Raw genomic sequence first — 27,331 nt, 5'->3', positions numbered from 1 at the left:
TGAGGTAGGGAATGCTATTATCCCCATTTTACAGATGGGGAGGTAAGGCACAGAGATACTGAGTTGTCTGAGATCATACAAGGGTGTCTGGTGGAGCAGGGACACGAACCCAAGTTCTAGGCTAGTGCCTAACCACCAAACCATCCTTCCTGTCCTGTCGCCTCTCCTTTTCCCGTTTTTTCCCCATTCCTTATGTTTGTATATTTCCTTTCTAATTCCCTAGAGTCCATTCACATTGTAATCTTGCTTTTCAGAGATACCTATGGTTTGGATCTTCTCCCTTCGTTTAGAGCAGTGGTCCCCAAAATTTTTCTGTTGCGCCCCTCCCTTACCCAGTCTACATCCCCCTGGGAGTCGCAGCCGGCGCTGGAAGTGGGGCTGGGAGTAGGACCAGAGCCGGGAGCATGAGCCAGGAGCCATAGCTGGGGCTGGGATTGAGGCCCGAGCTGCGGCTGGGGCCGTGGACAGGAGCGGAGTCACAGCTTGGTCTGGAGGTGGGGACTGAGCGGAGCTGGGAGCAGAGTGGGGCTGGGTGGTGCTCCCTGTCCACCGCCCATAGGGGCTGACTTGAGCCTCGCCGCATTCCACCCGCTGCCCCCGAACGTTCCTCCATGCCCCACTAGAGGGGGCGTGCCCCACAGTTTGGGGATCACTGGTTTAGAGACTGGATGGAAGATTGGCATATTTTGTACATCAGGGATTCTCAGCCTTTTTCTTTCTGAGCCTCCCCACCTTCTCCAAAAGGCTATAAAAACTCTACGGCCCACCAGTGCCACAAGAACTGCTTTTCTGCACATAAAAGCCAGTTAAGGCATATCAAGCAGGATAATTGCCCAGGGCTCCACACCACAGGGGTCCCTGCAAAGCTAAGTTGCTCAGGCTTCAGCTTCAGCCCCAGGTGGCAGGGCTGGGAGCCCCAGGCTTCAGTCGAACATAGCAGGGCTTCAGTTTTCTGGCCTGGGCCCCAGCAAGTCTAACACTGACCCTGCTTGGTGGCCCCCCTGAAACCTGCTCACGGCCCCTCAGGGGGCTCCAGTACCCCGGTTGAGAACTGCTGTTGCACATGACACATTTTCTCTGGGAAGTGGTCTTTCCCATCACTGATCACTTTTGTTAAATCATCCTATTTCATGGGGTTGATAGCACCCTTGAATGATTGCCTAACAGCCCTGTTTCTGGTTGTTTTTTGATGGTCCAAATGAATAAATCTGTCAGCAGCCACTCAGACTACTTCAGTAGAAAGATGTGATATTGTACATGCATGACAAACTGAAAACTTATGCAGATTAAACTGACATTTTATAAATAGTCAGACAGTAGTAGTCAAGAAAGTAAGTATATAAAATAAGTAGTCAGAAAAGTTTATTTTAAGAAGTTAACTTTTACTCAACAGATCTGTTCTCATTGTATATTCTGAATCACATAGTTTCTTTTGTTGATAATACTTACTGCTTTTTACTCCTGTTAGTTTTCCAGAGCCAATAAAGTAATGGGTGAATGGCTAGATTGTTTCTAGCTTATACATTAACAGAATTGTTAATTAAGTTCCACTTGCAGAATCTTTCTTGGGGACTAGCTAGAAAGGACAGGGGGTAACATTCAGATCATGGACTCAATTTGCAGAGTTGGCAGTTAAAAAAAGGCGTCTTTGTACTTAAACTGAAGTGTGCATAATTGTGGGGGGGGGAAGGTACCCTAATATACCTTTTAAAAATAATTTTTCATTTTAAGGGTTTATTGCCTGATAATCAACCAATCAGGCTCTAGTGCTTGTGGCCCCCAGTTAATCAATCAGGCTTCTGTGCACCTGGCCCCCATAGTTCTGATTAGTTTGCCTCTAACCTCCATCAGTCATACACAGGTTCTACATTATAATATAAATAATGTCTACAGTTGACGCTATATCCAACATTTGCCCCAGATCTCTTACGGTTTGTCTCTTTATCAAGTCTGATGTGTCTCTTTTAAAAGATATCGGTCAGCAATGAAAAGTAGGACTGATAAGAAAACTTTTTGGCCAGAGCCCAGACTCAAAGGCTTTTATTCAAAAATTTAGTTTATTAAGAAAAACAAAGCAAAAACTACATTGAAAATTCAAAGGACATAAAAGCTAAACCTGTGTGAAATTTGGCCACCAAGTTTTAGAGAAAAATTAGGAATTTATTTTAAGCTCATTTTAGAATAAACCCCTACCTATCGTTCTTCCAAAAGCATTCTGTTCGGGTCCTTATACCATACTACTACTTTAAAAATTTAAATTATTCAACTGATTTTTTTGATAGAGGAATAGAGGAATGAAAGCTGTGCCACGTTTCTGGAGACGTTATAGCCAAACATCTACCAGAACAGACATCCTGTCAATGTTACAAATACAATCACAACTATGGTTTTGCAACTCTTATATAAAAGGTTAACTCAATCTTTTTTTTTTTTTTTTTTGGTACCGTATATACTCATTCATAAGCTGAATTTTTTTGGTAAAAAAGTGAAGAATTAAAGAGCAGGGGTCAGCTTATCAACTGATCTACACCAAAATTTGACGATTGTAAGCTCTATTGAATTATTGAAATAGATATCTAATACGTTGTCATTTTGTTTACCGGGAGCATTCGCAGGCAGGGAGCCCCTCAGCTCTCAGTGGCCGCGGTTCGCTGTTCCCAGCCAATGGGAGCTGCGGGAAATGGCGGCCAGCATGTTTCTTGGCCCGCACGCTTCCTGCAGCTCCCATTGGCTGGGAACAGCAAACTGTGGCCACTGGGAGCTGAGGGGCTCTGTGCCTGCGGATGTTCCAGGTAAATAAAACATCCCAACTTGCCAGCAGCTTATTCTGATGGGCCGGGAGCCAGAGTTTGCCAAGCCCTGAAATATAGGGTCGACTTATGAAAGGGTCAGACATTTTTACGTATCCATCTTGGGGGGATCGGCTTACAAACGAACGGGCTAATGAATGAGTATATACGGTATGTCCACTCTGCAGTCTTTCTGTGGCTGAACTGTTTGCATGCTTACTCCCACCATGCTACCTAATTTTGTTTATATCAGTTAATTCTGGGAAAATCTGGACAGTTATTCCATACTGCCAAGTGACCAGATAGCGCACACATGGATCAGCACGGATCCACCAGCATCTGGTAAATTCACTCTTGGATGTCCTACTGTACAGAGAGTAGGACAGAAAGAGGAGCAGTCAAATATTTTTGTATATGATTTTCTAAGAGATATGCTCTAGCGCAATGGTTCTCAAAGCCGGTCTGCTGCTTGTTCAGGGAAAGCCCCTGGCGGGCTGGGCCAGTTTGTTTACCTGCCGCGTCTGCAGGTTCGGCCCATCGCCGCTCCCACTGGCCGCGGTTCGCCGCTCCCACTGGCCGCGGTTCGCCGCTCCCACTGGCCGCGGTTCGCCGCTCCCACTGGCCGCGGTTCGCCGCTCCCACTGGCCGCGGTTCGCCGCTCCCACTGGCCGCGGTTCGCCGCTCCCACTGGCCGCGGTTCGCCGCTCCCACTGGCCGCGGTTCGCCGCTCCCACTGGCCGCGGTTCGCCGCTCCCACTGGCCGCGGTTCGCCGCTCCCACTGGCCGCGGTTCGCCGCTCCCACTGGCCGCGGTTCGCCGCTCCCACTGGCCGCGGTTCGCCGCTCCCACTGGCCGCGGTTCGCCGCTCCCACTGGCCGCGGTTCGCCGCTCCCACTGGCCGCGGTTCGCCGCTCCCACTGGCCGCGGTTCGCCGCTCCCACTGGCCGCGGTTCGCCGCTCCCACTGGCCGCGGTTCGCCGCTCCCACTGGCCGCGGTTCGCCGCTCCCACTGGCCGCGGTTCGCCGCTCCCACTGGCCGCGGTTCGCCGCTCCCACTGGCCGCGGTTCGCCGCTCCCACTGGCCGCGGTTCGCCGCTCCCACTGGCCGCGGTTCGCCGCTCCCACTGGCCGCGGTTCGCCGCTCCCACTGGCCGCGGTTCGCCGCTCCCACTGGCCGCGGTTCGCCGCTCCCACTGGCCGCGGTTCGCCGCTCCCACTGGCCGCGGTTCGCCGCTCCCACTGGCCGCGGTTCGCCGCTCCCACTGGCCGCGGTTCGCCGCTCCCACTGGCCGCGGTTCGCCGCTCCCACTGGCCGCGGTTCGCCGCTCCCACTGGCCGCGGTTCGCCGCTCCCACTGGCCGCGGTTCGCCGCTCCCACTGGCCGCGGTTCGCCGCTCCCACTGGCCGCGGTTCGCCGCTCCCACTGGCCGCGGTTCGCCGCTCCCACTGGCCGCGGTTCGCCGCTCCAGTCCAATGGGGGCTGTGGGAAGGGCGGCCAGCACGTCCGTCGGCCCGCGCCTCTTTCTGCAGCCCCCATTGCCCTGGAACGGCGAACTGCAGCCAGTGGGAGCCGCGATCGGCCAAACTTGCGGACGTGGCAGGTAAACAAACCAGGGAAAGCCCCTGGCGGTCTGGGCTGAACAAGCGGCGGACCGGCTTTGAGAACCACTGCTCTAGGGTTATTTGGGGGAAGTTCTATGGCCCATTATAGAGGAGATCTAGATCAGTGGTTTTCAAACTGCAGGTCGCGACCCAGTACTGCATCGAGGAATGTAAGGCACTGGGTTGTGACGGCTCTGGTCAGCACTGCTGACCGGGCTGTTAAAAGTCCCGTCAGCGGTGCTGCCCAGTTAAGGCAGGATAGTCCCTACTGTTCTGCAACCGTGCTGCGCCCCAGAAGCAGCCAGCAGCAGGTCTGGATCCAAGGTGGGGGGGCCACGGGCCTCCACGTGCTGCCCCCTCCCTGAGCACCAGCTCCGCACTCCTATTGGCCGGGAACCAGCCATTGGGAGCTGGGGGGGGCAATGCATGAGGGCGAGAGTTGCACGGAGCTGCTTGTGCGTCTCTGCCTAGGAGCTGGACCTTCCGGGGCCCAGTGCGGTTTGCAGTGCCAGGACAAGCTGGAAGTCTGCCTCTGCACCCTAACTGCGCCGCTGACTGGGAGCTGTTGGAGGTAAGCCTGAGCCCCCTCCTGCACCCCACACCCATCATCCCTGGCCCCACCCCAGAGCCTGCACCCCCAGCCCAGAGCCCCCTCCCACACCCTGAACCCCTCATTCCCATCCCTGCAGCCCTCACCCCCACACCCTAACCCTCTGCCCCAGCCCTGAGCCCCTCCCACATCCCAAACCCCTCATTCCCAGTTTCGTTGGGTCATGGGCATCAACAATTTTCTTCAACTGGGTCGCCAGAAAAAAAGTTTGAAAACTGCTGATCTAGATGATCATAATGGTGCCTTCTGGCCTTTGAATCTATGAAATCAGTTACACAGCCATGATTACAAAACAGTTTGAAAAAGAAAAGTGTGTTGAAAAAGAAAACTTTATATATATTCATATGAGTGTCCCATTGATCAGCCTCAAATGCAAGTCCACATACATATATTATGAATTATGATTGTTAGTGTTATGTAATTTAATAGGAAAATTATATATACAACATTATCACGAAGTAATTATAAATACTTAAACAAAACATTTTATTTGATAAATGGGAATTATTACCAATAAGTACATTTAAGAATTCTTTAAAAAAAAATCCAGGTATAGAAATTGAGATAACAAATGCATATAAATACCTAGCAGTCCATTGAAAAGTTGATGTGATGAAATACCAATTTTTTTTATAATTGATAAGGATGTTTGTTTACTATTGGCATTGTAAAAACTTATGTTAACTGTTAATTTGCTTGGGGTTTTGTAAATTATGTAAATAGTAAAGTACATTGGTGCTTAGCAACCTAAATTTGTTGGGCGAAGCAAAGATTTTTTTTTTTGTAATTCTGGTATGCTCATTTTATTTTTGTACTTGTCTAAAAAAGAAAATATATAAAATATTTAATTGAATCCAAACTGAAGACATTATCTTTTATCTGAGGTGTTACTGACTGGCGCACAAGAGAAACTGAACTCTAAAAGGCAAAGACAGTTGGCGATGCTGACTTTTGTCCAAGGTCTTGGGCATGGGGGATGTGGTGTGAGTGCAGCTTCCCTCTCCAAACAATGCCATATGACTGATGAGGGGGTTGTCAGAAAACCAACTGATCTAGAAGGCATGTGGGCAGTTTGTCATGTGAATTTTGCTACATTGTTCTAGAGCATGAGTACCAGACGATTAAACTAGCTATACCTAAAAATGAAACTGATTTATGTATTTAATTAGGGCTGTTGATTAATTGTTGTTAACTTACACAATTAACTAAAAAAATGAATTGTGGTAGAAAAAATTAATCTCAATTAATCACGGTTGTAATTGCACTGTGCAATTCATAGAATAGAATACCAATTGAAATTTATTAAATATTTTTGGATTTTTTCAACATCTTCAAATATATTGATTTCAATTACAACACAGAATACAAAGTGTACAGTGCTCACTTTATATTATTTTTATTTCAGATATTTGCACTGTAAAAAAAGATAAAACAAGTAGTATTTTTCTGTTCGCATCATACAAGTATTGTAGTGCAATCTTTATCATGAATGTGCAAATTACAAATGTAGATTTTTTTGTTACATAACTGTACTCAAAAACAAAACAATCCTAAAACTTTAGAGCCTACAAGTCCACTCAGTCCTATTTTTTTGTTCAGCCAATCGCTAAGACAAACAAGTTTGTTTATATTTACAGGAGATAATGCTGCCTGCTTCTTATTTTCATCCCCTGAAAGTGAGAACAGGCATTCGCATGGCACTTTTGTAGCTGGCATTGCAAAGTATTTACATGCCAGATATGCTAAACATGCATATGCCCCTTCATGCTTCGGCCACCATTCCAGAGGACATGCTTGCATCCTGATGATACTCATTAAAAAAATGTGTTAATTCAATTTGTGACTGAACTCTTTGGAGGAGAATTGTATGTCCCCTGCTCTGTTTTACCTGCATTCTGCCATATATTTCATGTTATCCCAGTCTTGGATGATGACCTAGCACATGTTCGTTGTAAGAACACTTTCACTGCAGATTTCACAAAACGCAGAGAAGGTAACAATGTGAGATTTCTAAGGATAGCTACAGCACTCAATCCAGGGTTTAAGAATCTGAAGCACCTTTCAAAATCTAAAAAGGTCAAGTACAGAGCATGCTTTCAGATGTCTTAAAAAAGCAACACTCAGATGTGGAAACTACAGAACCCAAACCATCAAAAAAGAAAATCAACCTTGTGCTGGTGGCATCTGACTCAGATGATGAAAATTAACATGCATCAGTCTGCACTGCTTTGGATCATTATCGAGCAGAGCCTGTCATCAGCATGGATGCGTGTCCTCTGGAATGGTTGTTGAAGCGTGAAGGGATGTATGAATCTTCAGCACATCTGGCATGTAAATATCTTGCAATGCCGGGTACAACAGTGCCATGCAAACACCTCTTTTCACTTTCAGGTGACACCGTAAACAAGAAGCAGGCACCATTAGCTCCTGCAAATGCTCAAACAGACAAGTTTGTTTACGATTGGCTGAACAAGAAGTAGGTCTGAGTGGACTTGTAGGCTATAAAGTTTAATGTTTTTTATTTTTGAGTGCAATTGTTTTTTTGTACATAATTCTACATTTGTAAGTGCAGCTTTCATGATAGAGATTGCACTACAATACTTGTATTAGGTGAATTGAAAAATACTGTTTCTTTTTATGTACAAATATTTATAATAAAAAAAATAAAGTTTTAGCACTGTACACTTTGTGTTCTGTTGTAATTGAAATCAATATATTTGAAAATTTAGAAAACATCCAAAATATTTAAATAAATGGTGTTCTGTTATTAACAGCTCGATTAATCACGATTTATTTTTTTAATCGCTTGACATCCCTAATTTTATTTGTCCAAGTTGTGTAAAATGCAAAAATAAAAAACATAAACTGGTGAAAATGATGCTTGTTTGAGATATATTAAAAATTATTCTATGATATTTGTCATATAGGTAATAAGGGATTTTTGTAATATATCTGGAAACCTTTTAAGATAGCAGGAAGAACTGCAGTTCTAGAGGTTTTGTTTTTTTTTAAAAATCTTCAACTTGTGCTTAACAGACATTTGAAATAGAAGTAAATGATTAAGAATGATGAGGGAACACCAAGGTGCAGTTTTATGGAACTATTTTAGACAGAAACCACATTATGATTAAAGCCAGGAAAAGCACTTTGGGCCCAATCTAAAGCCCACTAAATCAATGCAAAAACCAAGGCTTGAGCCTTTTTTCATCAATTCTAAGGCCAGAAGGGCCCATTGTGATAATCTAGTCTGCACACACAGGCCACAGAACTTCCTCAAGTTAATTCATAGAGCATATCTTTTAGAAAAATAACCAATCTTAATTTTTAAATTGCCTGTGATGGAGAATCCACCATGACCTTTAGTAAGTTGTTCCAATGGCTAATTTCTCTTAAAAATGTACACCTTATTTCCAGTCTTGTCTAGCTAGATTTGTCTAGCTTCAACTTCCAGCCCTTGGATTGTGTTACACCTTGTCTTGCTAGGTTGAAAAGTCTGTTATTAAGTATTTGTTCCCCATGTAGGTTAATAACTTTATACTTGGCTGGCTTTCACTTTACGGAGGGTATGTTTACATTGCAATTTGAGGTGCAATTGCAGCATGTGTAAACATATTTGAGCTAGCTTTTATATAGCTAGTGCAAGTACCAGTAGCAGGGAAGCCACAACAGCACGGACTTTAGTGTCTGCTAGGCACTGAGTAAGTACCCAGAGTCCAGGACAGGCTTGTACAGTAACTCCTCACTTAACTTCGTCTCAGTTAACATTGTTCATTGTTATGTCGCTGATCTATTAGAGAACATACTCATTAAAAGTTGCGCAATGTTTCCTTATAACGTTGTTTGGCCATGAGGGCTTGGAACCAGGGTGGGCCGGTAGCCCCCCTATCAGCTCCCTCCACTCCTCAGTGCCTCCCACCTGCCTGCAGCCCCGCGGATCAGCAATTCCTCCCTCTCGCAGCAATTAGCTGTTTTGCAAGTGTTCAGGAGGCTCCGCAGTGAGGAGCGAGGATGCGATGCGCAGCCTCCCCCCTCCCTTCCTGTGCCTCCCACCTGTATCAATCAGCTGTTTCGTGGGTGTTCAGGAGGCTCTGGGGGGAGGAGCAAGGATGCGATGTGCAGCCTCCTCCCTCCCTGCGCCTTCCACCTGGAGCAATCAGCTGTTTTGCGGCATTCAGGAGGTTGGGGGAGGAGTGAGGACACGCTCGGGGGAGGGATTGGAGTGGGGGCGGGCGGGCCTGGGGCAGAGCCAGGGGTTGAGCACCTGCCGACACTTTGGAACAGCAGAGAGAGTCAGCCATTCTGAAAAAATAGCTCCAGTTATCCATGCCTTCTTATTGGATCTTCAAATGACTGGAAGGTGTTCCTTTGAAAATCCCTTTAGAGCTTGTGGTGTTTCAGATTGGTACCCTGCCAGCGGTTTCATCTTCATGTCTCCAGCAGCATTACCACCTAGAAGGTATACATGGAAGGAATACTGTGCCAAGGAAAATCTTGATTTTAAGATTTTCTTACTTATTGATAATGCACTGGCTCATCCAATCAACCTGGATAACCAGTGTGGAAAAAGTCAAAGTTGTCTTTCTGGAACCTAACGTCACTCATCCAACCCATGGACCAAGGAGCCATTGCTGCATTTAAGGCATATTACTTACGGTGTACTCCTGACCAGCTCATCAGAGGCACCGATGGGGAAGGCAAGCCTATGATTTAGCAATTTTGGTGTGACTACAACATCTGCAAGTGCATCGTTAACATCGGTGAGTCCTGGGCTGAAGTCACTCAAGCATGCGTGAATGGTGTGTGGGGGAAGTTGTGGCCTGACTGTGTCGATGACTTTAAAGGATTTAAAGATGTTGTCCCCACTATGAAGAAAGATATCCTCAGCTTGGCCAAGAAAACAGGTTTTGATGAAGTGGAAAAAGCCCGTGTTACACAACTTCTGCAATCACATGGAGAAGAGCTAACCAATGAAGATCTGATGCAACTAGAGGTGATGAGAGCAATGGAAGAAGACAGCCAAGAAGTAAAAGAAGAACCAACTCATCGAAATTTGACTGCCAAACATCTTTCTGAAGCTTTCCAAATGATTGAAGCTGGTTTACAAATCCTTAGTGATGACCATCCTAACAGGGAACACATCTCCATAGTGGTTAGGAGAATTGGTTATGTAATGAATTGCTATAAAGACATTTACCAAGAAAAAAAAAGGAAAGCAAAACAACAATTTCTAGATGTGTTTTTTTGAGTTGGGAAAGTTCAGCAAGAGGAGCAGCTGGACGATCCACCCTCTGATTCCACCTCCTCAACCAAGCTTCACAATCATCATTGCTGAATACAGTGTGACATTATTTGTTTAAAATTGTTTAAAATTTGTACTGTGTATGTATGTATATGTGTGTGTGTGTGTGTGTGTATGTATGCATATATATATGTGTGTGTGTGTGTGTGTGTATGTATATATATATAAATAAATAAAAAATGTCTTTTGTCTGGTGAAAAAAATTTGCCTGGAACTAACCCACCCTGTTTACATTAATTCTTATGAGGAAATTAGATTTGCTTAACATTGTTTTGCTTAGTCTAATTTTTCAAGAACATAACTACAAAGTTAAGTGAGAAGTTACTGTACAGTTTGCACTGAAGCTCATGCTGTGGCAGTTTCACTGCTCTTGGTACTTGCACTATCTCTGTTAAAGCTAGCTGCCATATGTCTGCACATGCCGCAGTCACACATCTAGTTGCAATGTAGATATACTCTAAGTCTTTTGAAAACTTTTAAATGGTTGTTTCTCTGATGGTCCATTGAAAATAATCTTTCTGTCTTTCTTTCATCTATTTTGGCCTTCTGTCTGTATGCTGTCTCTAGTAGCCTGCACCCCTCAGTGATGAAACCACATTGGGATAAGGACTGAGCATTTGTCGTCCTACTTTATTTACCAAAAAAAAAAGTGTCTAACAGTTTGTCCAATTAATAAATTACCTTTGCTTATACTTAATAAAAAACAGAGCCCTTGAAATTAGGACTATCGAATAGAAAAACTGATTTTTAAAGACCTCAATTGACCATTTTGCAGACAAATAATAAATCCTTAAACTTTAATCTGCAAAGTTACAAAATGTTTTGGTACGTAACAGTAACACGTAGTGCCTAACACAGTGGTTCATGACTAGGGCTGCTAGGTGCTATAACTAATATAAAAATAATAGATGTACAAAGACACTTTTAAAATATGCTTAATTTTTTGTGGATTATGCACTTAGCATAAAAAACGAACAGCTGATTTTTTTCATGCCAGTGCCTAGAACTAGTGTGTCATTATCCATTATGTTCACTGATTTTTCAAATAATTTATGGGCACTGGTTCATAGTCTTCTCAATTCCCAATCTACAGTTTTCCAAGGAGCAGTGAATATAGAACTGGGGTGATGATTTGCAAACTGCTGGGGAAATTGGGTATGGTATAGGATCCTACAGAGTGGTATTACACTCACAGCTAGCTGAATCTCATTGCAACTTCCTGCTTCCGCTTTAAAACTAGAAACAAAATATCGGGGGGGGGGGGGAGGTGGAATTTGTCAGAAGTAACACACAAAACACTAGTTAGAATCAAATTTTGGAATTTGCACCTGAATTCTAATGATTTTAAAAATAAAAAATCTGCTTTTTTTTAATGACGTTTCCTCATCGGAGGCATCTTGTAAAGTGCTTTCCTTTCCCTTGGGGTGCTGCGCCACACAGGTGAGGCTTGTGGAGGAATGAAGCGTGCAGATCTGATGATCTATTCTAGCACTTATTTCCTTTTTTAATCTTTAAATAAGGCATGTTAGATCAGGAGAAAAGAATCCAAAAGAAGTGGTTTTTTTACATAGTCCTAGTCTTCAGTTAAACTTTTAATTCGCCCCAGTTGAAATAGAGAGAACAGCAACTTGTTGCTTCCTTCCCATGTCTCTTCCAAAGGCCAGGGCCTTTAGAACACCTTTTTTGTTTGGCTTTGGCTTCCCTGCAGAGCTCAGGGCTGAGCCAATACAACTTCTTATGTTTTCCCCGCAGTGGTAGGTACCAAATGTAGTTCAAGTTGCGATAGCGAAAGCTGGTATAAAATCTGATTTTAAGGACAGAAACTAGACCAACAAAAATTGTAGGAGGAGGAATAAGAAAGAAAAAGTGAACAGTTCCTCAACATATGTTTTCTCACTGTCAAATATAGGAGTGGAGGCTGCAGCCTGCCTTTATCTTATGAAACCTGCACTGTCAATTGCTAATAGTATTCTGACAAAAAGGGGGCTCAGTGGATGCTACCCATATGTGTATCGGTGTTGATTTTTTGGGTTGTTTTGGTGGTTTGTTTTTGAAGTTGGGGTGAAGTGAGTTACACCAGAAAAACAAAGGTGGTCTGACTAAACAAAGTATTGTCCCAACTGCGACTTATTTCAGATGGTAAATGTGCAGTTGGCCTGCTAGAACAGCAGAGGCATTAGGTTAATGATTTGTTAGTGTTTGTCCTGAAGTAGAAGTGCAGCCACTGTACGCCCCAGTGATTAATACAGTACACGCCCAGTAAATGTCTGCTGCAGAAACACTTCATCTATTTTAGGAGATGCTTAGTCATCCTTTCTCCAGACTCCAGCCCTGCTCTTCTCTCTTTACCACTGAAGCCAGTGAGCAACAGTTAAACAAGATTTCAGTGGAGCAACAAAGTTAGTTGTATTTTTTTTATCATGGTGGGGAGATTAATTTTGGTATGTCTTGCTTCTTGATAAGCTGTAAGGAAATATTTTGTTACTAATAGAAGACTGATTATATTGGTAAATCTAACAGTTTTTGCCTTATAGTTGCTTTGTGCCTGCTAACTTTGCCGTTGGGTTTGTAAGATAATCTTTATTTGTAGGAAATCTAATATGGACATACCCGTTTCGTTAAACTGACAGATTAAAAATTACATGTTTTCAAACAAATTTCTTTACCTGAAGAACTTTTAAAACCGAACTCTTCTACCAATTATACTAATTGTTTACTTTTTGCATGCCAGTCAGTCTGGACAGTGAAAACGTACTCCACTTTTTTAGTTATTGTCAGATTTTAGTCACCTTAACTTTATGGTTCTTGTGTGCTAGTTCAGTGTTTTCTCTTCATCTCATGCTCTCTTGTTAAAGCTTACTTTTCTAGGATATATCTTATTAGAAAGTAATCCAGAATAAGCATACAGTTTACATAAAGTACGCTCTAGTATAACTGCTGAAATGTGGTTTTGTCTGATGATTAGACTATTGCTGTAGGTATTATACTTGTTTTTTGTTTTTATATTTGTTCTAGTTAGAAATAGTTTTCATGGCTACAGTGTCCAGGTTTAGCAAATTTTGAATCTAATACAGTAAATATATGAACCAAAATGTTTTCTTTTTTCAGATGTAAAACACCGTGCATATAGACTTCTGCTTCTGACACAGTCACAGAACCCTGAACGCCTACCTTGTGTCATGGCTGTATAGAAGACATCCAGCTGATATTATTAATGGACTCCAATGAACATCATTTTGGAGTCCACTGACTTTTATATCAGGGGTGCATGCTCTCACGGACAACATGAAAGGGTAGTGCTGAAAGTTTTACATTGAAAACAACATTTTTGTTATTACTGCAGGCTGGTTATCTAACATGGAAAATAGTTAGTTTAGTTTTTGGCTCAATTTAACTTCCAGAAAACGGCCTTTTTTTATTCAGTGGCCCTATAGAAGCCACTTGATTTTAGATTTTTAATGACAGCGTTGTCTTAAGATGACAAATTAGAATGAGTAAAAGCAAATAGGTTTCCTACTGGAAAAATTTTCTGTGTTGACCATGTTTAGCCATTCTGTTTTATTCAGCTGTTTTTTTTTTTTTGAAACATCCCCCAAAGAGTTAATGCACCTTATATAGGACGCCTGACCTTTTGCAGCTTCATAATTCATATCTAGATGTCACCGGTGTTTCCCATGTTAACAGTTCTCAGCATGTTTTACTATATCTGCCTTCGGCGCCGAGCCAGGACAGCTACAAGGGGAGAAATGATGAACAGCCGGAGAGCTATTGAATCAAACAGCCGAGCCTTACCTATCAATGTTGAAGTAGTCCAGTATGCCAAAGAAGTGTTGGATTTCAGTTCTCATTACGGTAGTGAAAACAGCATGTCCTACACCATGTGGAATTTGGCAGGTATTCCAAATGTGTACCCCAGTTCTGGTGACTTCACTCAGACTGCTGTGTTTCGAACTTATGGAACTTGGTGGAATCAGTGTCCTAGTGCCCAGTTGCCATTCAAGAGGACTCCACCTAACTTCTATAGCCAGGACTACGTAGAGCTTGCTTTTGAGGAGCCAGTTTATCCCACAGCAGTGCATGTTCTGGAAACATATCACCCTGGGGCTGTAATTAGGATTTTGGCTTGTTCTGCAAATCCATATTCCCAAAATACACCAGCTGAAGTAAGGTAAACTTTTACTGAGTATCTCTCTCTAACTTATTAAATAGTACAACCACAAAAGAACGTTTAAGTTGGGTTTCAGTCTTTACTTTCAATGTCTGTGTACTTTATATCAGACCCACAAATACGTTGTTTACTTCAGTATATGTTTAAAGCAATTTTATTTAGGGTACATGTTTTGGTTTCCAACATTGTTTAATATCAATATTGTAGTGTTAGATTATTTACTGAGACCATTTGGGGTCAAAGCTCATGCAGGTTTCATTTGTATAATAATCGTTCTACTAACAAGCCAAACCTATAAATAATCTATATGGAACTTTTGGTAAAAAATAGTTACTATGCATTTACAGTAACTTGTTAATTAAATGACGCTTCTCTGGAATTTTTACTTTCCCCCAAATAGTGAATTGTTTATACAGTGTTCCATTTTGAGGTGAAGATTTTTGGAGTTACTGTGTTGTAAGGCAAAATGTGCCTATTGCTCAAAATTTATTTTTAAGTTTTGAATGTAATCCTTATTTGCCAAAACAACCTAAACTAAATTTGAGTACAAACAAAATAAAAGTTTGCTTGTGAGGTGAACCTTTGTATGCTATGTTTTATCTTAGAGTGACTAGTTAGGCTAAAGTAATATGCTCCTGAAAATAGCTTATAATGGAAATGCAGGAATAAATATGTCCAACTACAGAGTATTAACACTAGCCAGTTCCTCCAACATTTTCATATCTTATGATAGTAAAAACTTACATAGATGTGTATGTACTTCCTTATATTTAAGATCTTGAGCTAATTAAATAAGTGGAAACTGCATGATTCTAAGTGAGGGCAGCACTTTCAAGGTATTGACTTCAGATTCTGTGGCGTTACAAACTTGTTAAGCATTTCTAGTAAGTCTTTTGCATTAATGTAGTTACAGATGTTTGTTCCTTATCATTCAGTGTGGCTCACAAGATGGGGCATTGGACTGGGAGTTGGGAAACTTGGGTTCTTTTCCTGGCCATTTGACTGGTCTGTTTGATGATCTTGATTAAATCACTTAGTTGCTGTGCCTTCTGTTTCCCCATCTATAAAGTGGGGATGATACATAGCTCCTTTGTAAAGCATTTTGACATCTATGGATGAAAAGTGCTATCTAAAAGCTGAGGGTGGTAATATTATATAGCAAGAATGAAAAGGAAGAAATTCTATCCTAAGTGTTTCACGTGCAAGCTCAAAAAAAATATCAGCTGTATGACGATGTAGGGCTAGATTTTCTCTGGTGTCAAGAACCATTTGGCACAAGGGTGGGAGTGGGCCACCGGCTGGTCAGTTATATTTCCCTAATTTTGAAACCGTAGCTTCTTCAGCTCTGGCATAAATTAGAGCAGCCTAATGGAGCACAGCTATGCCGATGAGTATAGCCTGATTGGGAGATGCTTGGTGCAGTAGCCAGCTCAACTGGCTTTATGCTAGTTAAGAGTCTCTCCCCTTTCCTGAGGTAGTTTTCAGAGAGTCAGTTATGACCAGATTCTAGCATCTTTGAGCCACCTGGGATTGCAGTAGAGAATCTAGCCTCCAACCATCTCTAAAAGCAACCATGTTAGAAAAATGTTAGCCATTTACAAGTCTTGGAAAAATCCACTCCCTGTTGTGAATAGAGCAAGAAACTTTCCTGGGCAAGTGCCATCAGCCTCTGTAGAGCTGAAATTTTAATTTTTTGGGCGGGGGGGACCCTTAGCCTCTAATACTCTGTGATTGCAAAGATAACTTTCCAAATGAGAACCTAGTGCAAACTGATGCAGTCTGTTGTTCCTAAATGTTCAGACAGATAGTTTGTGTCTCTGCTGTTATTTATAGCTTTGTTAAACACAGCAGAGTGAAAACTAAGGGGAATCTTGTCAGTTTTCACTCCCACTATTAGGAACTCTGGGCAACAATGAAATGTACAGTCTGCTTCTGGAACTTTTAAAAGCTATGTGTGATAGTAGAATTGGCTCCATGGCCTTTGATGGGGGAGGTGGACCCAAAAATAGAGAGTAGGATGGGATGGATTAGCTGTGTGTTTGGGGGGGTCACCACTCGTCTCTATTTTTGGGTTCACTCCCCAGTGAAGAGATACAATGCCTGATTCTGCAGTCGTTCATAGTTTTTAAAAACTGAAGAAACAGAATAAAACTGACCTATTTTTGCAGATTCACTGCTGCACTCAGAGTTCTCAATTACAAGACCTAAGGTGGAGTGAGAGGTTAAGGGGGAACAGAAAGAGAAACAAAAAAATATAGGGGAGGAAGTAAAGCACACACTTTAGGGGAAAATAGAAAGGGCTAGAGAAGGCGAGAAAGATAAGAGGAAGAAAGCACTGAAAACAACGTGGGGCAAAGCTATATAATGATCAGTATAGGATAGAGGAAAAAGTGGAGTTGGGCCAGGGCTGGAAAGAAGGTTTAACAAAAGCAACAGAGTTACTGTAGTAAGTTCATTTTAAAAAATGCATTAAATTTAAAATAATACACTACAGTCTAATATAGTACACAGTAAATAGTACACAATATTTTATACACTGTACCTCTAAATTGAGGACTTTGGAGGGGCCTGGCCGTGCAGGTAGTCCTTGGGTTAGTAGGTTTTTATGTCCTGGCTACTTAAGTGATTCAGTTAACCAGTACATTTTGGGGGCTAATTGGTTCCCCAAACTCCCTAATTAAGACTTCTTATGTGGGTGCAAAAACCGTAAAAGGTAGATGTGTGTGTGTGTGTGTGTGTGTCGTCATGATGTGTTCAACTGTCACAATTTATTTTGTGTTGTTATATCAGTGTGTTAATGCAATTGGGTGTAGTTGTTTATTTAAATTTTCCCCATTTATTGAATAAATATCTGTATACTTGAAAAGTAAGAAATTTGAGTTCAAAGAACAGCAGTAGGCCAAACAGTTAACATTTAATTCACTACGTTTCTAACCATGAAATGAGAAAACTCAAAGCATTGTAACGTGCAAACCATTTGTGGGCAGGTACACTGAAAAATCAGCTTTCAGTCTTCATGAATTTGGGATCCAAACTAGAAGTCATTCATGGTCTATCAGTTTGTGTTAAAATATTTTCAGTTGTCTGCCTATGCACTGCTGATGTTTACAAAAATGGATTTTTCTTTATCTCTCTTTGTTTTAAGTACTCATATATGTCACGCCCCAAAATTGGTTTACTAATTTGTTTCGCAATATTGTGCTATAATAACAATATCTAGGATAGTAATGAAAGGACTGAAAGGAAATAATGATATTGAGTGTTTTTATTGATGCAAAATACCATTAGTTTATATAATAACATCTAAACTTTGAATCCATTTAATTCCTTTGCTCATAAGAAATAATATGCCTTTTAATTTTAAAAAATCTTTTTAAAAATTCTCTCTTAAAAGCCTATTACTTGATCAGATTGATCTTGGCTGAATAAGCTAGTTACTGAGGTAGACTGACATAAAAGGAATGAAAGTTGCCTACTAAACTAAAGGAAGTTATAAAAGGAGAAAAAAATAGTGAAAATAATTTACTCAGGCATAGCAAACATTTAATGATAGGTACCACTTTCCTCTTGAGTTTATGGCATATTCAACAGTTACTTCAGTTTGGTGAATTAGAGTGACCGAGGAGCGATTTTCTTCTCTTTCCTCCACCTCCCAAAAAGCCTTTCAGATGTGATCTCCACAAAAGTAATTCTTCTAGTTTTCTCTGAGACAAACCAATCCAGGCCTGTTTACTCCAGAGGAATCAGAATTAAAATATTGGACTAATTATTTATTTTTATTGTAAATCATAGTGAAATGTGTTTGTATAAAAAGGCAGAATGGATTATGGATTGTGCCTAGTTACTTCATAACTATAGATTATTGGACAAATATAAAAGTTTATAAAGTTGAAACATTGTTCACTGAAGTAGGAAAATAAGGGCCTGATCCTGCAAGCGCTTGCTATCAAGGGTAGTGCTTGGTTTCAGGGAGACTACTCAAGCAAATAACCTGAATTTTTTTTTTTAAGATACAGACATACCCACACGCTGATGAAATGCCTCAAGTACTTTTACTATAATTTCCTCAATTAGCAGAACTTCCAAGTACTAAGCTCAATTTTTTTTTTTTTTTAGAATTTAATTGGTAAGCATTCGTTTGTGCAAAGCCAACACCAAGAGTAGCAAAGTGTTGGCAGGATTGTACCTTAAGTTTTGGTCTGTTTTATATGATTTTTCTTCCCCAGATTTACATAAAATGTATCTTGTTCTGTGTGGGTATCCATTGTTCTTTGACTATTATCTTTGGACCAGTTTCCCCATCTGAAAGGAGATAATGATACATACCTCCTTGGTAATGGACTTTGAGATCTCTGGATGAAAAGCTCTGAACAAGAGTTAAATATTATTTCTGTTGGAAATTCCCTTCTTGGAAGTAAACAGAAGATCCCTTTTCTGATGTATATCTAAAAATATATATCTAAACATAGATATATATATTTTTAAATCAAGCTGCTTTTTGGCTCCACTTCTGGCATGTTTGATATATTGCAGTCACATTGACAACCTAATCTTTTGCCTCTGTGCAAAGCTGATGACGATTCCTCAGGACTTTGTGGCCCTCTTTTTTTTTTCAGGCCCGAATCTCCTGGGTTTTGGCTTCCTCCAATCTAGCAGCAGTTTGGTAACTAGAGGGCAAGTCCTTCTTTAGGATATCATAGGAATTAGAGAATTTCCTTGTTTTAGAATTCCTTACAGCTAGCAGCAGCAGAAGGAAGGAGGCAGGGCACTAAAATCACAGATATGTGGGGTTGGACCTCAAGGTCATTTAATCTAGCCTCTTACACTGAGGCAAGACCAGGTATACTTAGACCATCCCTGGCAAGTGTCTGTTTAAGATGGTCTTGAAAACCTCCAGTGATAGGGATTCCACAACCTCCTTTGGAAGCCTATTCCAGAGCTTAACTATCTTTATAGTTAAAACGTTTTTCTAATATCTAACCTAAATCTCTCTTGCTGTAGATTAAGTCTACTACTTCTTGTCCTACGTTCGGTGGACATGGAGAATATTTGATCAGCAGCCTCTCTATAACAGCCCTTAACATATTTGAAGACTGTTATCAGGTCCCCCCTCAGTCTTCCTTTCTTAAGACTAAACGTGCCCACTTTCTTTAACCTTCCCTCATAGGTCAGGATTTTTAAACCTTTTATCGTTTTTATTGCTTTCCTCTGGATTCTCTCTAATTTGTCCACATCTTTGTTAAAATGTGGCACCCAGAAATGGACACGTTATTCCAGCTGAGGTCTCCCCAATGTCAAGAAAAGAGGGGAAATTACCTCCTGTGTGATATATACAACACTCCTGTTAATATACCCCAGAATGATATTAGCCCTTTTCCCAACTGCATGACCAAGTCTTCAATTTGTAAAGGTAGTTTTGAATTCTAATCCTGTCCTCCGGCCTCTCCCAGTTTGGTGACATCTGCAGATTTTATAAGCATACTCTGCACTCCATTATTCAAGGCAGTTAATGAAAATATTGCATAGTAGCGGAACCAGGGCAGCTCCCTAGAACCCCACTAGATACCCCCCCCCCCCGTTTGACAGGTGACCATTGATAACTACATAAGGTTTTAAATGGTTGTGTTTCTGATGGTTCATTGAAAAGAATGTCGGTTTCTTTCTTTCCATTTTGGCCTTCTGTCTGTGTGCTGTCTCTAGTAGCCTGCACCCCTCAGTGATGAAACCACGTTGGGATAAGGACTGAGCATTTGTCATCAGAGTTTATTTACCAAAAAAAAAAGAGTCTAACAGTTTGTCCAACTAATAAATTATCTTTGCTTATACTTAATAAAAAAATAGAGCCCTTGAAATTGGGACTATCCAATAGAAAAACTGATTTTGAAAGACATCCGTTGTCCATTTTGCAGATAAACAATAGATCCTTAAATTTTAATCTGCAAAGTTACAATGTTTTGGTGCTTAACAGTAACACGTAGTGCCTAACACAGTGGTTCATGCCTAGGGCTGCTAGGCGTTACAACTAATATAAATAATAATAGATTTATATTAGTTGTAGCGCCTGGCTTTTCAGATGTACACAGCCAGTTTATCACCTGCTTTCTTTTAAATGAGACTAAGCATGACTGCAAGATCCAAAGAACAGATCTGTGTGAGGAGAAGTAATGCTCAAGGTGTGGGGTCCCACCCAACTGCTACTTACGTTGAATTTTTTTGCCCGAACTGTACAAGGGACATGAAAATCTCTGTAGTTTGGTCTCTCTTCTGCTCAGAATCTCAGACCCATGCTGTCTCTCTTTATAAGTTTTCAAAGATGTCATCCAAGGGTTCTCTTTCTAGGAACAGTGCTGTTAGGCATCCATCCCTAAAGCCTCAGATTATTCTATTATTTAATTGAACCTTTTGAGCCCCATCCCATACTCTTAGACAGAACAGTTTGTCTCAATTCCTCATAGGAAAAAAGAAAGCCCTGCTTCTCCCTCTCTCTGCCCTGTGGAACTCCTTAGGCATCCAGATCTTGTGACTTACAAGTGTTTCTGGCTGCTTTGTTTTTCATTAGTTACCCTGGGTCTCCTTCTTTCCAAGTACCATCATAAGGAGGGAGGCATTACAAAAGTTCCATCCAGCCTCTTATCTGAGCAGTTGTCCAACTATCACCAGCATTTGTCCAAGTTATTAGTGGGGAAGAATGAACTGTCCTGTCCATGTCATATTTGGACCTGTCCAGGTGATGAGGGTTGCCTTTTTGTGCAGAGTAAGGTGGATGGGCTGATGGATCTAATTTTCTCTTCCCTATACTTTTCACCAGATCCTAGTTAGTTTCTTTTGACTTTTTCTTATACCAGAGTTTATGGAGAAGATTGTGCACTCTGAATGGCCAAATCCAGAGTAAAAAGATCTACTAGGAGAACCACTCAAAAATGCTATACTAAGTGTAGCTAGGCCAAATGAGTAAATTTTTCCGCCTCTTCACTTTTAACACCACCTTCCTTCAGTTTCTCCAGGACCACTCTCTGCACTGGACATTTCTAAGCCCAAGGGCCCGTAAGGATTTTGTGGACCAAAAGATTAACTGTTTGTTCAAGAGAGGCTTTGTGAACATAGGACCATCTATGTCCAGAGTAGTTTCCCCTCATGTGGCTCTGTAACCAACTTTGTGCTTCGTGCACTGCTAAGAAGTCCTGTAGTTGTTTAGAGAGAGGTTCTCATCCAGATTCTGCTGCTGCTACGCCGCTGCCCACTGCAGTAAATTGCTGCTTATACCTTTTAGGCCCAGACACTGCTGCTGGTGCTGTCTGCTTCTGTCATAAATATAAAGGGAAGGGTAAACCCCTTTGAAATCCCTCCTGGCCAGGGGAAAGCTCCTCTCACCTGTAAAGGGTTAAGAAGCTAAAGGTAACCTCGCTGGCACCTGACCAAAATGACCAATGAGGAGACAAGATACTTTCAAAAGCTGGGAGGAGGGAGAGAAACAAAGGGTTTGTCTGTCTGTCTGTAGTCGTCTTGGCCGGGGACAGAACAGGAATGGAGTCTTAGAACTTTTAGTAAGTAATCTAGCTAGGTATGTGTTAGATTATGATTTCTTTAAATGGCTGAGAAAAGAATTGTGCTGAATAGAATAACTATTTCTGTCTGTGTGTCTTTTTTGTAACTTAAGGTTTTGCCTAGAGGGGTTCTCTATGTTTTTGAATCTAATTACCCTGTAAGATATATACCATCCTGATTTTACAGGGGGAATTTCTTTATTTCTATTTACTTCTATTTTTTATTAAAAGTCTTTTTGTAAAACACTGAATGCTTTTTCATTGTTCTCAGATCCAAGGGTTTGGGTTTGTGGTCACCTATGCAAATTGGTGAGGCTTTTTACCAAACCTTGTCCAGGAAGTGGGGTGCAAGGTTTTGGGAAGTATTTTGGGGGGAAGGACGCGTCCAAACAGCTCTTCCCCAGTAACCAGTATTAGTTTGGTGGTGGTAGCGGCCATTCCAAGGATAACGGGGGTAATATTTTGTACCTTGGGGAAGTTTTGACCTAAGCTGGTAAAGATAAGCTTAGGAGGTTTTTCATGCAGGTCCCCACATCTGTACCCTAGAGTTCAGAGTGGGGGAGGAACCTTGACAGCTTCAAGCTCCCTTTGATGGGGACAAGCTTTTCAGGGAGTCACTTGAAAAGGCACTAAACAGCTCTTCAGATTTGAACATGATCATACCTAACCATTCCTCAGCCTGGAACTCGAGCAAATTTCAAGTCCTTTTATCATAACTGCAACTTCCAGCAATTCCAGAATCCTGTATCTCTTCTGCTCTACTAGATCAGAAAATACTTCCTAAACACTTGTCAGAAGGTTGGGCAGTTTCTTCTTGGACAGTGAAGCCCTGCTGGCTAAGGAGGAAAATTGAAGAATTTTTTCTCCTCCTGGATCAGATCAGGTGTTCTACATTAGAAGTCCCTTAAAATATAAAAAGTTTAAACATTTTTCATCCTCTGTGGGTGAGCTATTTTCCGCTAAAGACTGTTGTTGATATTTCTTGCTGCTCGCTACTCTCCATCAGTATTAGTGTGACAGAGCAGCATGCACTATTTAGGTGAAATTAGGTATCTTATCTGTGTCTTTTCCTAGTAGATACCCACTACTTTATCAGAACTCACCATGTGCTTATTTAATACCTAGTTTTTCCTTTTTTTTTGGTTTTCTGGGAACTGGTACAGTCTTCATTTGTTTATTAAGAGGTCTGGAGAATGAGAAAACATTGTAGCAAAACTTTTCAGTTCATTTATTATTAAATAATGGAGGATTTTCCCTCTGCTTTCTTGGTTGGACAGTTATGGGTTTTTAAAATTATTTTTATACTCTCTTAGTTCTTAGTCTTCAGAGTGCTTATCCTACACTGAGATCTACTCATCCCCAGGTGGGGCTCCCCAAAGACAGAGGTCCACCCAAGCAGAGCTCAGTGCGAGACTCTGCCTTTATCTCCTTAATCAGCGCTCTGTCTACATTCTCAAAATGGCTGTAATAATTCAAATGTACCAGTAGGGCAACTTGGGCCTCTCTACCTACCTTCTCCTCACCAAAACCAAACAAAAAAATTTCACACAATAAGGATCTCCTTTATTGCCTCCCTGTTCAATTGAAGGAAACTGGGAGAAACATTTGTAACTGAGGAAAATAAGTTTACCTTTTTTCTCCCCTCCCAGTAACTGTGCTCTAGAGATGTCACTAGTTTCTCCATTTGAATCAGTCTCTTAAAACTTTCCGGTTGTTTGCATTTTGTTGCTGTCAGACTGGAACATTGTCTTTGTACTTAAAGGGGAGCTGTCATCTCAGAAATCACTTTTCTGTCTGAAGTTTTTTAACTTAACTCCTGTTCCAGTAGCAACTTTGATTACTAAATCTGAAAGGGTAAAAAATCCTCCATTTTTCGATTGTTTTGTGGTTGACAATTTCACTTTCCATGCACTAGTATGGTGACATCCCACTTCAGTTACTGCTCTTGGAGCTCATGCTATTTCCCAATCAGTCTAACAGTGTGTAACAAGGAAAGTGTTACTACTTCACAGTATATTTGGTGGCTGCTATGCAATTATTTCTCATTTAGTAACTTAGTTTGTTATGCATTTCTTCAGATCCATTTGTAGCTTGTGAGCAGAATCAGACCTCTAGGTCACTGACAGCAGGGGCATGCCATGTCTCCTAATGTTCCCTCCTTTTTTTTTTCCCTGCCTCCCCTGTGGCTGGCAACTCAGCCAGGCCTCCCAGATGCAGAGCTTTCCTGAGGGAAATTCCAAATATTTTTTCAAATTGTTAGATTAGCAGTTTGCCTCAATAATGTGTCTTTAATTCTCAGCGGTGTCCCAGGGCTGTATTTGATTTTGGGGGAGACTGCCCTCTCATCTCTGCTTCCCCTTCTGAGGTGTTTGCCGCAACTGGTATTCCTAGAGGTTTCAGGGAGAGAGCTAGACTGAGGATGCCAGAGGCAAAAGGAAGGGTGTGAGTCTCCTGCTTCACCCCCTTATCTGCTGTCTCATTAGGAGAACTCTGTGACAATGTGGGTAGAGTGCAGTTTCTCTCACAGCCAAGCCAGGACAGGGTCCGTCCTCCCTAAGTAGGAAAGGTCCCAAGCAATATTGGAGAGGTCAATTGTGCTGGGCAAGTTGCAATCTAGGCTGGGCAAGGACACCTTGACCCCCTCCCTGGTAAGTGAGTGCTGTGCTCGAGAAGTGCTGGAAATGCAGTAAGAGGCCATTCTGGCTTCCAAAGAAGTGCCAGAACAGTTTCTGGAGCATTCCAGTAGGACTCGAAACTGCCCTTCCCCCAAGCAGGAAAGGAGGCAGGCAGGCAGGACTGGAGAAGAACTGAATTGTTCCCAGCCTCAGTTGTAGGTTGCCATGCCTTGCCACTATTCCACCTCCTGCCCCGAGCACATGGCTATGGAGTGATAAGAGGGAGGGCAGCCCAGGTGCTGAAAAACTGCTAGGCAGTAAAGGACCTCTTAGCCCATTATTTCTTTCTGTCTTGGGCTCCATTTCATAAGGCCATAAGGCTTCTCAGTATGCACCAGTCAAAATCTAACCTGGTATCACTACCGAAGAGAAATGTGACTATTTTCCCTGGTGTTCAGGGACTTGGCCCTTCTAATGAGGGAAGATTTTATCTGAAAACAGTGGGCTCCTCACTATATAGGCTTTTCACAGTCAGGCATCATGTCAGCCGCCTCCTTTGGGCATAAAAACCCTCAGATGGCATCAGGCCAACAAAAATAAATATATGAATTGTCGTCTGACACCCTAAGTGCCTCTGCATGCTTTCACAAACAATGCTGACATGGGTGGACAGTAATGCAAATATTGTGCTTCTCAACTTAAAAATTATATGGCCTAAGAACTTCTCCTGTGAGGGAAAGAGTGGGATTCAAATTTGTTTCATACAAGTATATGAGGTTTGGTCCTTTGGATCAGAAGCTCAGACAAATCAGTTCCTAGCTATCTTAGTGATACAGTGGGAAACTATGGAGAGCTGAGGCAAAAAAATTAAATTCATAATCCTAACATCTGCCAGATACTATAGACAGGAATCCAGGTCATATGGGAAATTGAAGCAGTCCATGAAGTACAACAGGAGAAAATACCTCTTTGCAAGTGGTAGCTAGAATAAATGATGACATGTTGTTCATTTTAAGAACACTTTCACTGCAGATTTCACAAAACGCAAAGAAGGTACCAATGTGAGATTGCTAAAGATAGCTACAGCACTCGACCCAAGGTTTAAGCATCTGAGGTGCCTTCCAAAATCTGAGAGGTATGAGGAGTGGAGCATGCTTTCAGAAGTCTTAAATGAGCAACACTCTGATGCGGAAACTACAGAACCCGAACCACCAAAAAAGAAAATCAGTGTTCTGCTGGTGGTATCTGACTCAGATGATAAAAATGAACATGCGTCAGTGCACACTGATTTGGATTGTTATTAAGCAGAACCCGTCATCAGTATGGACTCATGTCCCCTGGAATTGTGGTTGAAGCATGAAGGGACATATGAATCTTTAGCGCATCGGGCACATGAATATCTTCCGATGCTGGCTACAACAGTGCCATGCAAACGCCTGTTCTCACGTTCAGGTTGCATTGTAAACAAGAAGCAGGCAGCATTATCTCCTGCAAATGTAAACAAACTTATTTGAGTGAGTGGCTGAACAAGAAGTAGGTCTGAGTGGACTTTCAGGCTCTAAAATTTTACATTGTTTTATTTTTGAATGCAGGTTTTTTGTACATAATTCTACATTTGTAAGTTCAACTCTCATGATAAAGAGATTGCACTACAGTACTTGTATTAGGTGAATTGAAAAATACTATTTATTTTGTTTTTTACAGTGCAAATACTTGTAATGAAAAGCAAATATAACGTGAGCACTGTACACTTTATTTTCTGTTGTAATTGAAATAATATATTTGAAAATGTAGAAAACATTCACAAATATTTAAATAGTATTCTATTATTAACAGTGCAATTAATCACAATTCATTTTTTTAATCGCTTGACAGCCCTAGTTTTTATTAATGAATAAAATACATTTATTTAACTACAAAGAGATATTTAAAGTGAGTACAGGTATAATGCATTAAAGTCAGAAGTGGTTACAAGAGAAATAAAAATAAAACACTTTTTAAATTTAACAAGCTAGACTTCAAGGTGAAGTTCTTACCACATCTTCCCAGAAACATTTTTGACCAAATTCTCAGGCCAGAATCTGCTAGCAAAATCCAAACACTGTTTCTTTTGTTGTTTTAGGTGAAAAAGAGAGATGGAGAAGGGGAGAGAACTTGGGGTGTTTTTGCCCCTCACTGTTGTAGTTCAGTCACCCTGGGAAATGCATTTAACTTTCCTAGTTATAGTTCATTTGAACAGTTAAGAAGGCAACATGGTGTCTGGTGGTGAAAGAGAGTGTGCATGCTGTTTCTTCTCCTCTCTGTTTGCTGAAACACAGATTTTCCTTGTCTTCTGTCTTAGGACCCTGTTTACAACTTTTATATAAATTGAGATGCACGCATTTCCGTGTTTAGGACTTTTCCTGGTGCGGGGCTGTGTGATTTTTGAACATGAGTTAGTAACATCATACAGGGGGATTTTATAACTTAACACAGAATGTTGCTACATATTTTTCACCATGATATTATTGACCAGCAAGTTATTAGTTTTCAAATGGTACATTACAATGGATATTTTGTACAAAGATTATTGCAGTGGTGTGTAGGGTGTGAATACAAGGATGCATTCAATCACAATAATCTACCATGTTTTAGATATCCATATTTAAAGGATGCTGCTGCTTTCCATCCTGGAGGCACACTTCTCTGAAAATCCTGTTGTGAC

The 27,331-nt window shown here is 41.5% G+C and overlaps 1 protein-coding gene across 8 annotated transcripts in view; it reads left to right on the top strand.

The window, feature by feature from the left end:
* Window positions 1-27,331, top strand: part of FBXL4 (F-box and leucine rich repeat protein 4) — a 119,129-nt gene that overhangs the window by 5,645 nt on the left and 86,153 nt on the right. For 4 of the 8 annotated variants that reach the window (XM_073336827.2, XM_073336821.2, XM_073336822.2 and 1 more), the window contains exons 2-3: window positions 12,597-12,699; window positions 13,409-14,468. In XM_073336827.2, coding sequence (XP_073192928.1) covers window positions 13,957-14,468 — 512 coding nt within the window. In that variant the 5' untranslated portion in view covers window positions 12,597-12,699; window positions 13,409-13,956. The other 4 variants (XM_073336823.2, XM_073336824.2, XM_073336825.2 and 1 more) reach the window with 3 other exon arrangements.

This window comes from Lepidochelys kempii, chromosome 3 (assembly GCF_965140285.1).
Source record: "Lepidochelys kempii isolate rLepKem1 chromosome 3, rLepKem1.hap1, whole genome shotgun sequence".
NCBI lineage: Eukaryota > Metazoa > Chordata > Testudines > Cheloniidae > Lepidochelys > Lepidochelys kempii.
The sequence above is the reverse complement of the archived record's forward strand: the minus strand, read 5'-3'. Positions and strand labels throughout refer to the sequence as shown.